Here is a 15,462-nt window from a genome sequence, read left to right as displayed (position 1 = left end):
TGCCAGCAGCTTCCCCGGCCCCAGCGCCAAGGGCAGATAATTATAGCTGCGGAGAAGCTAAAAATAGCCCCGTGAAAGGAGGACGGGTTATTTTTAGCCGCGCTCCCAGCTCTGTGCCACCAGCCATCCATCCCCGGCCCATGCCGGAGCCCACGGCTCCACGCCGGCAGGAGGGTCCGGTGGCCTTTCACGCGCTGCCAGGCTCCGGCGCCGGACGGGTTTGCTTTGAAGCGGGTTTCCAGGAAGGCGGGAGCAGCTTGAAGTGAATTTGGGGCAGTTTGAGCATCTGTGAAATGGTGGGTGCGGGGACCCCCCCATCCCCGCTCAGTGCAGCTCTGCTCGTCCCCAGCCGGCCGGGGGACACCGACACGGGACCCCCGGCTGCGGGAGGGGACGGGGCTGGCGCTGACAGTGCCGGTGGCTCCAGCCAGGCCACGTCTCCCCGAGACGCTGTTGGCCGGAGGCACACGGGGAAACTGTGTCCCCTGCGGCTCGTGGGGCTCTGCTGGGTGCCGGGTGCCCCCCGGCCATCAGGGCTGGTCCCCCGAGACCCCGCTGTGCAGTCGGGCATCCCCTGTGCAGGGTGACGGGGCTCAGCCCCAGGACCGTGGCTCCAACCTTCGGCACCGGGCAGGCAGTTTGCAGTCAGGGCTGCCCGTCCTGCTGCCCGTCCTGCTGCTGCTCCTGCTTCCCGTCCCGCTGCCCGTCCCGCTGCCTGTCCCGCTGCCCATCCTGCTGCCCGTCCCGCTGCTGCTCCTGCTTCCCGTCCCGCTGCCCGTCCTGCTGCCTGTCCCGCTGCCGCCCCTCCCAGCTCGGCGTTTGGGGTCAGACACCGAAAAATCCCAGCTATTCCAGGCACGCGGAGGAAGCGCGGCTCCAGACTGCCCGTAGCAGCAGCGCACATTCCTGCTGGGCCTCTCCCCAACGCCGCCGGCGTGGAGGCCATCGCCTTCCAGGAAAGTGGCCCCCGTGGCGCACACTGCCCCGGCCAGCTCCGGCACCGGACCCCGGTTGCTGCTTTGGGTGGGAGTTGCCGGGAAGCCGAGCGGGGACACGGGGCCGCTGCCAGGGCAGGCGGAGGTCCCTTCCTTTCCTCTGAAAAGGGAAGAAACGCCACTCTTGGTTTCGCTTTGCTGCGGCTCCGTGGGACAGTAGGGCCACGGTGCTTCCCGGGAAGCAGGCGATGCCGAAGGGTCGGCTCCGGTGCCGCAGGAGCTGCTGGGACTGGGAGCACTGGGGTGGTGTGAGCAGCCCCCGCGGGTGGGAGAAGGGGATCCCTGGGGGGGTGCGGAGGGAGAGTGAGCGGATCCTGCCCCATCCCGCTCGCGGTGCCGGAGCATCCTTAGGCAGGAGGAGGTGGCTGAAATCCCCATGGCCCAGTGCATCCCGGAAGGGCGAGTGGCCACGGGGGCCACCGCGTCCCCAGGCCGGCAGCACCGAGACCCCCCCGGGTGTCCCCCCCCCCACCCCCCGCAGCAGGCGCAGGACAGGCTGGGCAGGAGATCTGGCAAAATGAAAAGTGAGCCTTTTTATTGTGTTATCAATTCACTTCTTAACAACAATTCCACAAAATATTAAACACTGTGCAAGAAATTGGTCTATGGCACACCAGAAAGAAAACTCAGAGATCCAAAGATGCGGACGTTATGAGGAGCCTACGTTACAGACACCGATTACTTCCTAAGTACAGTCTTTACAAACCTTGATTTGCGTTTGGCAACAAGATCAGAGTTTGGCAAATAATAATAATAATAATAATAGACCAGAGAGAAAAAATTAAGAGCGCGAAGTATCAGACGCGTGGCTTCTGTTCAATGAAGTAAATGCGTTATTTTTACTTTGTTAAATAAAGTTGACTTTTTAAGTACTTGGAGGAAGGGGGATCTGCTCAGCTCCGGGCTCGGGAGGTTCCGGCACCGGCACCGATCCCGGACCCCGCCAGCCTCACGGGTGCCGGGCGGGTGCCCCAGGCGTCTCCCGGCTCCGGCTGCGCCGCCGGGACGGTCCCCGAGACAGGGAGGGGAAGACAAGGAAAACGGACCAAAAAAAAAAAAAATTAAATAGAAGCAACGTTTCCTCTCTCTCCCTTTTCTTTTTTCAGTCTCTCTCCTTTCTATTTTTGGCAATGGCTTCACCACACGCTATAAAGAAACGCCGGACAGATTTGGGCATGTGTTTAGGCCAGAAAAAGGCCTTTGTGGAGCCGGGGCTGCCGCAGCGCCCGCCCGCGCCCCCTCAGCGGCACAGGGGGGGCCCCGGCGCCCGCTCCCCCTTCGCCATCTGCAGCACTTAAAAAGTCCTGAAAAGTGTCTCTTTTTTTTTCCCTTTTTTTTTTTCTTTTTTTTTCTTTTTTTTTTTTTTTTTGGCAAATGCACTAACAAAGTACAAGCAACTACTGTAATTTGCACTTATATTTATGCTATACAAAAACATCTACAGTATGATCACTGATTTACTCAGACGAAGAAAAAAAAATTAAAAACAAACAAATGAAAAAAAAAAACCAACAACAACAACAAAAAAATTAAAAGGTCGAGGATTTTTCCACCTAACGAGTCACCCACTGAGAGACACCAGCACCCGCCGGCAGGCCCCTGCCCGCCTGCCCACCCCCGCCGCCGCCGGCACCCCCGCGCCGGGAGCCCCCAGCCCTGTCCCCAGGCTCCCGGGGGACCCCAACCAGACGCTCCCTGCGCCCTTCCCCCGGCTCCAGCCACACGCTGAACCTAAACCTGCCGCCCGGCCCCTCGCCGGCCATCCCACCGCCGGCACCGCGGCACGGCTCGGGCAAGACACCGGGGATGAGCGTGGAAGGATGAGGGGGGAGGCAGAATGACCCCCGTTTGCTGGACCATGGCGTGCCAGGCTGGCTTCACCCGCAGAGCATCCCATGGCGCTTGCCGGCAGAGCATCCCATGGCGTTTGCCGGCAGAGCACCCCGCGGTGTTCACCGGCAGAGCATCCCACCAGGAGCCAGCCGGCACTGCGGGTCTGAGCCGCCCCGTCTGTTCGCGGGGGATGCAGCGGGCGGCTGCGGGCAGGGCTGGCACCCACCCGGGTCGGGGGTCCCCTCGGGCAGCACGAGCCGGTGACGGGCTGGGGACACATGGCCCCCGCCCGGGTCTCCGGCGGAGCAGCGGCGCGCGGCTCCTGCCCTCACCTTGGCCGCTCGCTCGCAGGACGCAGGTTTTCCTGGCTGACCCGCAGCTCGGGCGCTCGCCCGGGGCACCGGCTATAGCACCATGCGCTGGTCTCTAACATAGAGGAAGAATCAGCAATCTGGAGTAGAAAAATAAGGCTGGAACTGTACTAGATTAAGGACAGAAGGAAATTCCCTCGTGGAGAAGAGAAAGCCCTGCTGTGGCAAAACCCAGGCGCACCTCAGGGCTGTGCTCGCTTCCCGCTACCGACGCGGCGTTCGAGAGCTTGAAGTTATGTTGGTTGAGATTTAAAAAAACAGAAAAAACCCAACAAAAAGGCATTGCCTGTTGCTGTGCCGGGGCTGCCGCCGCCCTCGGCTGCCGGCCGCCGCTGAGCACGGTGCCAGGCCGGGGTGCGAGAAGGGCCGGGGACACGCTCGGCCACAGAAGGAAACGAATCCGCTTCCCTCCGCTCCATCTCCCCCAGCGCTCGCGTCGGGACGGGGTGAAATCCCGGGGGGTCACCAGCAAACCCGGCACGAGGTTGGCGCCAGGACAGGCGCCCGCGGCACAGCGGGGGGAGACGGGAGGTTTAAACCGCTCGGCTCGGCAGAGGACCCCGGGAAAGCCGCCGCGAGACGCACACAGGAGGTGCCGCGGTTTGCGTTAGTGTTAAAAATGTGGGGTTTTTTTCCAACTTCATTTCAAAAGGCGAGTGATCGCACACTTAAACAAAGCGATGGCAAGATACCCGCAACCAAGGAGCGTAAATGGAGCATCTCTGCTAACCACAGCCTCCGCCGGTGCCGGAGAGGGGCCCCACACCCCACACCCCGCAGCCCATCCCTCCGCGGCGGGAGGAAGACCCTCCGAGCGGCTCTTCCTCCTGGAAGACGCCAACCCGCCCTCCCCGGGTACCGGCCACGCGGCCGCAGGCTCTGCTCCTCTCCCTGCCTTCCAGCCCACCTCCGGCATCGCCCCTGTGCCTCAGCAGCCAGCGACGGCCCCGGCAACACCATCAGCCTCCGAAAATCATCCCGCAAAGCCTCCCAGTGCCCTGCCCGGACCAACGACTCCGACCGGTTTAAGCACCTGCAGCATCCCGTACGGGCGGCAGGGTTTCCTCCCGCCAACCGAACTGCGGGAGACAGCGTGAGGGCGGTTCAGCCGTTTCCCCGAAAGCCGAACCTGAGGTCTTCCCCAGCGTCTCTCTCCCGGGAGCTGCCGGCGGCCGTGGGAAGCGCTCTCTGCCCCGGGAAGGGGTCGGCCGCCTGCGGGTCCCATCCCAGTGGGAAGTCACGGCATTTCGAACCCAATCCAAAGCACTGGCGGAAGGGGGAAATTCCCAGGACACCAGCACGGGGTGCCTGCGTTCAGGATAACCGGGAATGGCGTGCTGGTTAGGGAACTGGACTGTGCCTCTGCCTACCGCGGGGAGCGTTCACCATCCCCGGAGGAGCCGCCGAGCCGTGGGCTCTGCCCCACGGACGCAGACCAGGCTCAGGCGCTAAAACCCAACGCCCGGGACCCGTCCTCTCCCCGAGAGAGCGGGGAGCCGGCGAGCGACGCCGCGGCTCGGAGGGCGGCAGGACGCCCGGCACGCCGGGGCCGGCAGCTCCAGCGACAAGGGGAGACACGGTGGGACGTCCCTGAGCTCTGATCTTTCTCCCGAGCATCCGCCTGCCCCGGCACGGAGACGCCGGGCTCCATCGCCGCCACGGCTCTGCGGCGTGCAGCGGGAGGAAGGCTCACCTGCCCGTCCCCTCTTCCTCGCGGGCTGCTGAGTTACTCCCGGCCCTGCGGCATGCGCGATTAACGTCGCTGAACGAAGCGCTCCCCGTCCGACCGGCGTTTCCAAAGGGAAGGGAACCGAACTATTTCTTCTACAGCCTCACCCTCATCTCCCCAAATTAACCGGGTTTAGTAGAAGGAATTCCATTTGCCACTCTCGGTGAGGAAAAGGGAGATGGGAAATGCTGGTAAATCTGCCAATTTTAGTGTTTTGGACTGAGACTCTCCAAAAGGCCGATTTGAAAAGATTTCTCATGTGATACTGCAACAACAGAAAGCCCCTTCCCTCCCCCCGCCCCCGGTACAGTCCCGTTTGGGAAAATCCGTGGTAAGAACAGGGAGAAAGCCCAGGAGCGATCAGAGGGGCTCACCCCCAGCCTCTCCCACGCCTCCGCCCTCGTGACGCCGCTCACCCGAACTCCCGCGGCCAACGGATGCGACGCCGGAGCGCATCTCCCTGCGGTGCCACCCCCTCGTGCGAGCGGAGCCGTGCGACGCGGGGAAGGAGCCCCCCGGCCTCCCCCCTCCTCCCCTCAGCCTCAGTTTATCCATTTGCAACAGCAATTTTTCCAGCCGTGTTTTGGTTGGGGGTTTGGTTTTGTTTTTTTTTTTTCTTTTTTTTTTCTTTTTTTTTTTTTGTACTAGTTTTCTACAAAACAGGTCCCCACCTGGACGCCTCTCCCTCGCTCCCTCCCAAGAAACACAGCGAATTCTTGCAGCGATGCGCTAATTGGAAACTAATTGGTTGAGACCCGCTCAGAGCTTTGTTCCAAGCTCCCGCCGGCGAGGTCCCGCTACTCCGGTCTTGCAGCCCATTGGCAAACGCAATAAAAAACCCCCACAGCCTCCACCACCCCGCTACCAATTTCTAATGTCGCTATTAAAAATACTCCCCCCACCCCTCAACCCTGGTTTGTTGTTTGTTTGTTTGTTTGTTTTTTCTGGTTTTAAATTTTGACCCCTCTCAGTGCGGCACCTTCCCAGGAGCAGACACCCTTCCCCTAAACCACTTGCAATTTTTTCTCTTTTTTTTTTTTGTTTTCTTTTTTTTTTTTTGAGATTTAAGTTCTATTCGAATCCAACATTTAGTGTTTACCCCTCGGCGCAGTTGTTAAGTTTGTAGCTTGGTTTCAGTCGATGGAGAACGGTGCCCTGCCTGAGAGATCGCACGCGCCGGAGCGAGGAAAGCTATAGGATGATACAAGGCTTTTTGTCCTTAAAAGGATTCTCCGACGCGGGCACTCCAACCAGCAGCGGGTCGTTCCTGGCATGTTGCTCGCAGTAATTCATTAGCTCAGAAGATGCTTTCGAGACCTAAACGTCACAAGAAAGCAGAAGGTTAGTGAGAACATTCAGGTTGAAGGCACAGAGCTCTGCCCGCGCTGTGCCGCTGAGCGCTTCCCCGGCTCCGCCGGGAGGAAGAGAACCGGCGCTCAGCTCTGCGTAACAGAAACTTTACAGAGATCGGGACATATGAAAAGGGGAAATGGACACGGAAAAACAGTTTGCAAGGTCTGACATAAATAAAGCGACGAGAATGGGAAAAATACTCCCAGCCGAGAGCAAGAGATTTAAAAGGAGATACTATTGTCCTAATTTTTAAGGGCTTTGGGATAAAAAAAAGGAAAAAATGGGATAAAAAGGAAAACATGTCTGCTTGAGAGTGGCCACCCTCTGATGTTAAAAACAGAGGTTTTGAAACCGTTAGAAACTGTTACTTAAGGCTCTGCTTATTTTACTTCAAAGCTGTCTTCTGGGAAGCAAGAGCCCCGAGCAGCCCGGCAGCGGGGACGGCGGCGGTGGGCGAGCGGCGCGGCCGCACGGTGCGGCAGCGGGGAGGGCGGGAGGCAGCGGGGGAGTCCAGGCAGGGAGGTGGCAGCAGCTTTGGAGACCAACAGCAGCCCCTTTTTATTTTTTATATTAACTTCATAGCTGGTTGAACATAAGGCAAACACAAAACACAGATGCAACCAGAGCACATCTGGAAAGCCCAGATGTGACCGGCCGTAGCTGCAGAGCCCCAGGGCAGCGGTTCCCATCCCGGGATCCCCGCGGCTGCTCAGCACCGGGGCGACTCGCCCCCCTCAGCCGAGCCGAGCCACAATTTAGGGGAATGAAAAGCACCTACACGCCACCTCCCCAGCTCTGGCTCTGCCGCTCTCATCGCGGCACTACCGGGGCTCACGGCGCTCCGCAGCCACTGCTGCCCGCGGAGCGACGCAACCTGCCCAGCAGGAACGGGCAGATGTCTGCCGGGATTATTAAACCTCTCGGCAGCAACCGGGAGCACGCAGCGAGGAGGAGAAACGGCGCCTGCGACAAAACCCCGGTTCTCTGTAGCTTTTGGGCAAACCACTTCATCCGTGCTTCCACCCCCCAGCGTGGGCTCCTTCCTCCTCCTTTTCCTTGGTGTCTCCTGCAAAGGCGGGTCCAGAGACTGCACCGGACAAGGCGCTTTTGTGGGAGTCTCCAGGTATTATTGCAATATTAAGTATTAAAGCCCTAACCAGTAATGAACACCTCTAACGAACGCCAACCGCTGCTGGCCTGCGCTTAAACACTCTTATCGCACCCAGTGGGATCCAACAGCAAAACTGCTCTGCAGAGACAAGGTCAAGGCTCTGCCTTAACCCCATTACTCACGTAAGACAGTAATTACGCCTAATCTCAGAGCAAAGCGAGGGGAAAGAGATTAACTTGCCGGGAGCGCGGCTGAACCTGTTATGAGAGCAAGTGGCCTGGAAACCTCTGCGCTCCTCTTAAAGCTCCGGCGAATGAAGGGAAGGATGAGCCAGGCGCGGTGGCCAGGAGAAGTCTGACCCTTCTCCAGCAGCTGTGTGGGCTGCTCGGGCTGGGGAAGACGGCAATCGCCGCGCGGCGGCAGGGCTCTGCTCCGACCACAGCGCCGCGTGCTCTGTCAGGGAGGAATCGGAGGGCATTCCTCCCGCTGTGCGCTGGCAGCTCGCGGGGCAGCGCGTTCCCCTCATCTCGGAAGCGTATCAGCTCGGTTATCTGCAGGCAGACGCGCGTCTTGCCGACCTCGCCGCGAGGTACGGCGAGCTGGAGGAGCGAGCGCTCGTTTGACGCTGTGCTGAGGAGCTGGCTGGCTTGGCACGCTTGCCCGAGAGTTGGGTTTGTGGGTCACGGCTTTATTGAAAGCTCGCCCAGACAGCACGTCTTCTCCACTCAGCCTAAATAGCAGCGTGTTGTGGTCCCACCACTGTTGTTCTTTCCCAGCAAAGCATTTAAGATAGTCACAGCTACAAAGGTCGGTAAGTATACACACACCCTCCTTCCTCCTCGGCGTGCACTGTTTGGGATCCTGGAGCTCAGACACGGTAATTCTTAGGAGAGTCAGCAACGTGTGTGCTGGGGGAAGACCTGTAATTTATTTTGTCTTCCCTAAAATAGCCTCGCTGATGGCTGCATCACTGGAGTCTGGAAAGCGGTGGCCCTAAAAACAGCTCCAAAACCTCATGGCTTTCAAAAAAAAAGAGAAGATGTTGAAAGCAGCAGCAGCAGCTCCTGCACATCAAAACCGGAGATGAGGGAGGACCTGCCGCTGCAGAAATAGCAGGGACTGAAAGTCAACGAAAACACTCTTTGATCAGGAAACCCAATTAAAAACTATCAGGTGGATTTAACACCTATGCGTTTTACAGTATTTCAGTTTCACTCCGCCTTTCATCACCACGCACGGGGCTTTCCTTTGTGTGACTTACTTACAAGTGACTTGCCACGAACAGATCTCGCCTCTCCTCTCCTTCCTGCCCTCCCCGGGGAGTTTCTCGCCGGGACGGAGCAGCCCCACCACAGCCCGCCCGACCCAACCTGCCCACCAAGGCAGGCAAAGCCCAGGCGCGGGCGCAGCAGGGCTGCAGAGCCGGGTGACGAGCGCGGTTCCTGAGTGGCTCAGGGTTTCCTGCTCACAGCGCTGGTACTCGCTGCCCACGTGCTAATATTTGCCTCCAGCAAAAGCTCACGTGGCCGAACGAGCCCAGGTACCGCAATCGCCGAGCCGGTTCCCAGAATAGAGTGAAAGCTCCTGCAGGACCCAGTCTCTGACTCTCAGGGGACACTGTGGCTGTGAGCGCGTTACCTGCGCCAACCCCCCGGTGCCAAAGGCAGCTTTATTTCTGGGGCTCCTTTGCTGCCCCGGCGGATCGCCGGTGAGCCAGCACACAGCTGAGAATAGACACCGGTTTGCTATCCCAGACAACTGCAGCACAAAATTAACCTTCTCTACTTCTACCGTAAACATGCCTCAAACCAGAGCGAAGGCGTGCCGCCGGCCGCCGGCCTTTTTCATTTGCAACGATGCAGCACCTGAGAAATAACTGCAGGCAGTGACTTCGGACATATGGACAGTGAAGCCATCCTGTGAAAAAATGGGGCAACAACACTGGAGCGGATGTGAACGTGTCCCGCAGAGCTTTGCGGGGTCCGGCCCCTGCAGCTTCGGTGTCTTCACAGGTCGCATGGGCTCAGCTGAGCTCCAGGAACTTACTGCAGTGGCTGATCTGCCCCGGGATGGCGCGGGATCCCCCAAATACCCGGGAGAAGCTGTGCAGGCTGCGACCTTACCTCCCGGTATGAGCAGTGCCCGCAGGAAGGGGTCTTGTCTTGAAATGCTGCAGTATCTCAGCCGGAGACAGCGCAGCAGCGTGCACGTGCTCGGGGAAAACCCCGGGGCCCTTCCCGCTCCGTCCCTGCCCACCCCAGACGTGGCACGTGTCGCGCTGCTCCGGCGCCTGCGCTCACCTTGATCCTCTCGATGCCGGCTTCGATGCGGAGCTGCTCCACCAGCTTCCGGGCCTGCGCTATGTTGTTAGTTGTTGACATTGTCTGCCATCGGCTCCGGGCCCCAGCAAGCGAGAATACTGCAAAAGAAGGAAGGGGGAGAGGGGGGTTGGCACCACGCACAAAGCCACCGCGCCACCGCGCCCCGTCTCGGTAAGGGTTGTGCGCCGTGTCCTCGCCGACAGCCACGTGCAAAGGGCTTCCACCAGCGCTAAACTGATGACACCAACTAAATGTTTCCTGATTTTGCTTCAAGTTCTCCTTTCCTTTAAACAGCACTCTTGGTGCACTCTCTTCAGGCTTTTTTTTGTGATTAAAAAGAAAAAACAAACAGAAACTTGCCGACGAGAGGGGAAAAATGAACCTTTTTCTGCAGAAAGTCCTGCCAGATGCATTCAACTGCCCAACTGGAAAAGCGAACAGAAATTTTCCAGCCCACATAACCTGCCACGCACCGCTCACAGCGAGCCGGGCAGGGTGGAAGGTGGACGGGGACGCTGCTCGACCACGACCACCCACAGCTCCTGGATGTTCACTCTCACTTTCCATCGACTCATTGCCTTCGTCCTGCCCTGACTCCTGTGTCAGGGTTCCCTCTGCACAACGAAGCCCCGACACTGTACAGACTCAGACCTACGCTAGCGAGCCATCGGTTTGCAAATCGATGTCCCTGAAAAAAGTAGAGTAAGAAAGTAAGAGCGACAGACGGTCCCGGGCTGGGTGGGAGGTGGCAAGTCAGGGTTCAGGCAAGCGGCAGAGGTTGCTCAGATGCCAAAGCCGTGGATGGAAGAGGGGACAGGCAGCGAGGCACGGGGACAGACACGGGGGGGTACAAAGCATGACAGGCACCGATAGCTCATGTCTCAAATGAACCTTTCACAAAAGCGGTGCAAGACAAGGGCCCAGCTGAACGCGGAAAGGAGGAGAGCACCGCAGGGCGAGCCAGAGTGGAGCAGGACCGGAGCTCTGCCGAAGCACAACCCCCTTCCATGCACCAAGTGTCTGGCCTCTGAGGGTCTCACAGACCCCGTCCAGCTGCCGAACGCTGCACCCGTGCCCGGATGTGCTGATGGTGGGGCTTTAATGTACCTGTCACCCGGCCGGGTGCAACCTGCATGGGGGGTTGTGTCCCTGCGACGGCCACGCTGCAGCCGGGCACCCCGGCAGGGAGAACGTGGGCAGTTAAACAACCTTCCTCGAAATTTAAAAGCAGCAACTGAAGGAGTTTGTCTACAAGACCAACGTAATCCATCGCTGTCACTGGGGCAGCAGCCAGAGCTGCGGCAAGTCGGAGGGCAGCTCCGGCCACGCCGTCCAAGCCGGACTCTTTTGGCGAGACACTGTCACCGTTCTCAGGTCGTTTCTTTGTGATCATCTCCGCGGGGGTGCTGCAGAGGTGTCGGGGAAAAGTCATGTCCCTGCCCTGCCCGGCAGTGACTCAGCCCCTGATCATTCCGTACCGGCGGGGAATATGGGGAGAGGGCTGCAGTGAGTACCACCTCCCACCTCCAGACAAACCATCGGATGATGGTGGGAGGAGGAAAGAGCCAAAGCAAACACAGGGTGAGATCCCAGTGGCGCTCCCAGCGCCCCAGCCAGCCGCCCACTGCAGCCCTTCTCTGCTAACTTTAATTAGAGACTCCTTCAGTCTTCTCCCCAGGACCGGCAGCTTCAAAGCAGATGCTGAACTGCTGCCTTTACTGGGGGAAAAGAGGGGGGAGCGTCTGCCCCATCTGAAATCCTAGCAGACTCGAGCTGTCTCGCCTATGTTTAGACATTAAGGGAGTTTATTCCCGACCACAACGACGCTCTCGGGGATTGTTTTGCTTGGCAGCCGCATGCAACGTGTGCTGAACTTTTCAATCCCTGAACGGCACTCAGCTTCGTTGGCAACACTGAAAGCTGCAGGAGAAAACAAGCAGCGCTTCAGCCAACGTTACCGACTCCGCCATGGGACGATTCCCTGAATTAGCAGGGTTATTCGGAAATCTCCGCCTCCCAGTCCTGGAAGACGTTAGTCAGGACGACACGGGAAGCCACGCTGTTGAAAGAAAGTCTGGTACTGTGGAAATCGGGATAAGGAAGCAGGCTGGTCCCCGGGGAAGGATCCTCCTCTCCTGCCCTGATTTTCCTGCAAGAGAGAGACTCGGCGGGTTTGCAGCGAAGCAGGATGTCCTCGTGCCAGCAACGCTGGTGTCACACCTGAGCTCTGACTCAGGCCTTGGGGAGACGGCACAGTGGCTTTAACCAAAGGGTCGGGAGTCCTACAACGAGCTCAACCAGCACCCGACATCTCACATCAGGATGCCAAACCACACACAACGAGCCACCCCGCCTGGCATGGCCAACGGCGCTGGTCCAGCCTTCCCGTCCCGGCACAGGGTACGCTCCGCTCTGGTCTCTTTTCCATGAAAAAGCAGTACCTCCAGGTGGAAACCGCTTTATCTTGGGAGACAGCGTGCTCCTTCAGCATCAAGTGCTGCACAGACTCCGGCCCTCCCAGTTCTTTGGGATTTCAGAGCAGCAGCTTGTGTTCAACCCTGCTGGGATCCCCCCCGCGGGCCGAGCAAGAGCTGGACACCAGCTGCACTAGTGCCACTGTCCATTTTTTATGTCATTAATCCTGCAAAAAAGCAGGAAAGTTTTGCCCGTTAGGCAGCTGGCGCACGTGCAGCTACTCATGACCACCTTCTGACCACCTGCATTTCCAAAGAAACCCCTTCGAACAGCACACGCTCCGGTGAGAGCAGTTATCTCGAAGCACTCGGCGCAGGCGGCGCTGGGGGAGAGCTCTGTCGCAAAGTCAGGCTCTTTCTAAATCCGCACCGTGAACTCGAAAGCCCTCCCCACCGCGAGCAGTTCACTCCTCACTGACAAAACAATCCTTCACCTGGATAAAGAGTCAGCGGGCAGCTGGAGGAGAAAAAAAAAAAAAATGCAAACAATCAGATATAATTTATGTTTGCAGCAGCACCAGATCACCTGCTTGTACTTTCCCAGTTTCCTGTTTATGGAACAGGGCTGACGAATCCGTCGAGGGCGAGTTACTTAAGGGAACTTCTGCTTCTGCTGCAGCGCTGGAGACACGCAGCCCATGTCCCCATCCCCGCAGCATCTCGTGGCTCGTGTGGCACGGGGGATGCCGGCCTGGCTGAAGGAAGGATGCGTTTTGCCGAGTACAGCCTGGAGAGAGTCCTGCTGTGTGGCAGGAATCACCAAACCAGTGTCTTAAAGTCCTTACCATGGGGGAGAAGTTTTGCTCCCTACTCTCCCTGTTTCATGGGGTCTTTGGAAAGCGAAAGCAACACTTGTAAATCAGAAATGCTGCTTTTTAACTTGGGTCATTATGGGTCACTACCTCCCCCTGTGCCGACAACCACTCTCCAGCTGCCCCCCATCGTCTGCCACCCCGCAAGACCCTCCCTGGCCTATGGCAGCAACGTGCTTCGCCTCTCCTGAGTGTAAAGAGCAGTGTCCATCAGCACTGAGCACAGGGTTAGCGCTTTTACAGCAACAGAGTCTGCAGCAGCGGCTTCTAGTTCCTCCTTGGCCGCCATCACCCAGCAGCGACGGCGCAGGGCTCCCTCGGGGGAACCGGGAACCGCACGCCGCGCTGATGGTGCAGTTCCTCTTACGGTGTTTTAAATTTCCAACTAGAAATTTCAGCAGCTGAGCTCTCAGAAAGGTCAAAGGGGAGTTTCGCGAGGTACAAAATGCTCCTCCAGCCGCCGCTCATCCTGTGCCTCCCGAAGGCTCCTCGGCAGCTCCCGGTCCCGACTGTCCGAGCCAGGGTGGCTGTTGGCACCACCTGGGTCAGCACCGGCACCGCAGCCGCGTGGTGCCAGGCTCTGCGGAGCCACAGCAGGACCTGCATCGCTTCTGAGTCCGGCGTGGGTCAGGTAACCCGGCCACAGCCGCCAGCCGCGCTCCAGGACTGCTCTGCCCGGCGGGAGTTTAAACCCGGCTTCTGTTACCTTGGTGAATAATTAACTACCCGCGTCATTAGCAACTGGAGACCATCAATACAAAAGATCCAGTGGGTTGCTGCATGGCACACGAAGGGCGTCCTCAGGATTTTTTAAAAGCCAAAACAAACTTTAAAGATGTCATCGAGCAGACTTATAGGGGTGTGTAAATAACTCGTGAGGTAAAGGTATTTGGAAAAAAGCCGTGCAGAAGCATGCAGAGTAAAGTATGTGTGATGCAAATCAGGATGACATGCAGGACACAGCTACGCTGTCCCTTTTCCAAGCTTTACGTTTCAAAGAAATCAGCATTTGGAAAAGGACAGGGAGGCGACGGCTGCAGTTGGGGCTGGGGAGGACGCGCAGGACCGTCAGGACACCCAGGTCTCCTCCTGCCTCCGCTCCATCATCTGACCCTGGAGAAATAACCCCTCCAGCCAGGCTTCCTCCCGGCACGGCGGGCAAAACCATCGGTGCTCCGTCACGAGTGACCTCCCCCCGCCTCTGCCCGCAGAGCGCAGCCGGCGCAGGGCCAGGGCGGACTTCTCCTTTCCCGGTATCTACCCATGACTCTGCAGAAGGACAACGCCACTCGCGTTTTGCTGAGTCACGAACAGACAATGTTCAGCAGGAAACAAATCTTCCCACGACTTTGCCGGAGCACCTCTGCCCTCCCGCGTAATCCATCTTCCAACTTCTCCCCGGCAGCATTCCTGGGAAGGGCAGCGCTGCCCAGAGAGGACAGCCCAATTTTCGGAAACGACTCCTATTGCGTTTAAGGCGACGTTAACTTGGCGTGCGCTTTTTACGCTGTCCTGTAAGCAGTTCCAGGAGAGCTGAAGTCATCAGACGGTCTTAGCAACGCTCTGGGCTGCCGGCCCCGTTCCGCCGCGACCGGGCAGGCGCCGCAGAGCCCAGGCGTTACCAGGGCTGCAGCGAGACTTCACACCTCTGCGCGTGATAACAATACTGTTGCAGTAAGTTGAACACTGAAAATTACTAAAAAATTAAGAGACCACAAGAGCACGGGCAACGACGTATTATCCAGTGGTGTTTCAGGGTCAACGCCAACGAGAGCAGCAGCGATGGAGGGTTGCGACACCCCGCAGCGAGTGATGGGGGAGCCCGGCGTGCAGGCGAGGGGCAGAGCGACTCGAGGATGAAGCAAACAAGTCCCGAGTTATGATTTGGCTGCAGCACAAACGTCCCGTGAGCGCTTCTGCCTATTTTGGGAAGAGCACTGGAGGACAGCGTCCCAACAGTTAAGTTGGGATAAATTCTGGAACGATCGAGATTTGCCGCTTTACGCTGGTTTGTATATTATGAACCAAAAGCAGGTCAGGACGCTCAGAACCATGTCCTGCATCAGCTCAGTCTTTCACTCGAGAACAAACACAAATGGCCTCTTCTACATCAGGTTTTATCATTAGACGAAAGAATTTAAAGGATGACAATAAGTGTTACAAAAGCGGATTTCTTGTGTTGACATACATGTATTTGTTGTGCTCTTTATATACCTTCAGCACAAAAGGTTTTTCGGTGTTTACAAAGCGGGGTGCTCCAGGCAGCGTACTGCTATCGGTGCTCTGATGTTTCCATTGAGGCAAACATGAAAAGGGCATTTACACGGGACTGTCGGGCACTCGCAGTACTGAGCGTCTGTTCCGCACAGCCCTCTGACATCAGAGCAGGACGGACTGACGACTGCAGAGGAGGCACCTCCGCTTCTCGTGGAGGTTTTCTTTTTCATAAGCTAATTCTTCGTG

General features: G+C 58.1%; 1 protein-coding gene across 7 annotated transcripts in view; it reads right to left on the bottom strand.

The window, feature by feature from the left end:
• Positions 1 to 5,527: 5,527 nt before the first annotated feature.
• GNG7 (G protein subunit gamma 7) overlaps positions 5,528 to 15,462 on the bottom strand; it is a 75,836-nt gene continuing 65,901 nt past the window's right edge. For 6 of the 7 annotated variants that reach the window (XM_082495298.1, XM_082495301.1, XM_082495299.1 and 3 more), the window contains 2 exons: positions 9,693 to 9,811; positions 5,528 to 6,245 (listed from right to left, as the gene is read on the bottom strand). In XM_082495298.1, coding sequence (XP_082351424.1) covers positions 6,120 to 6,245; positions 9,693 to 9,773 — 207 coding nt within the window. In that variant the 5' untranslated portion in view covers positions 9,774 to 9,811 and the 3' untranslated portion in view covers positions 5,528 to 6,119. Of the gene's footprint in view, positions 6,246 to 9,692; positions 9,812 to 12,713; positions 12,723 to 15,462 lie in introns of those variants that run through there. The other variant, XM_082495304.1, reaches the window with a different exon arrangement.

This window comes from Vanellus vanellus (genome assembly GCF_965231255.1).
Source record: "Vanellus vanellus genome assembly, chromosome: 25".
Taxonomy (NCBI): domain Eukaryota; kingdom Metazoa; phylum Chordata; class Aves; order Charadriiformes; family Charadriidae; genus Vanellus; species Vanellus vanellus.
This window is presented reverse-complemented; position numbering and strand designations above follow the sequence as displayed.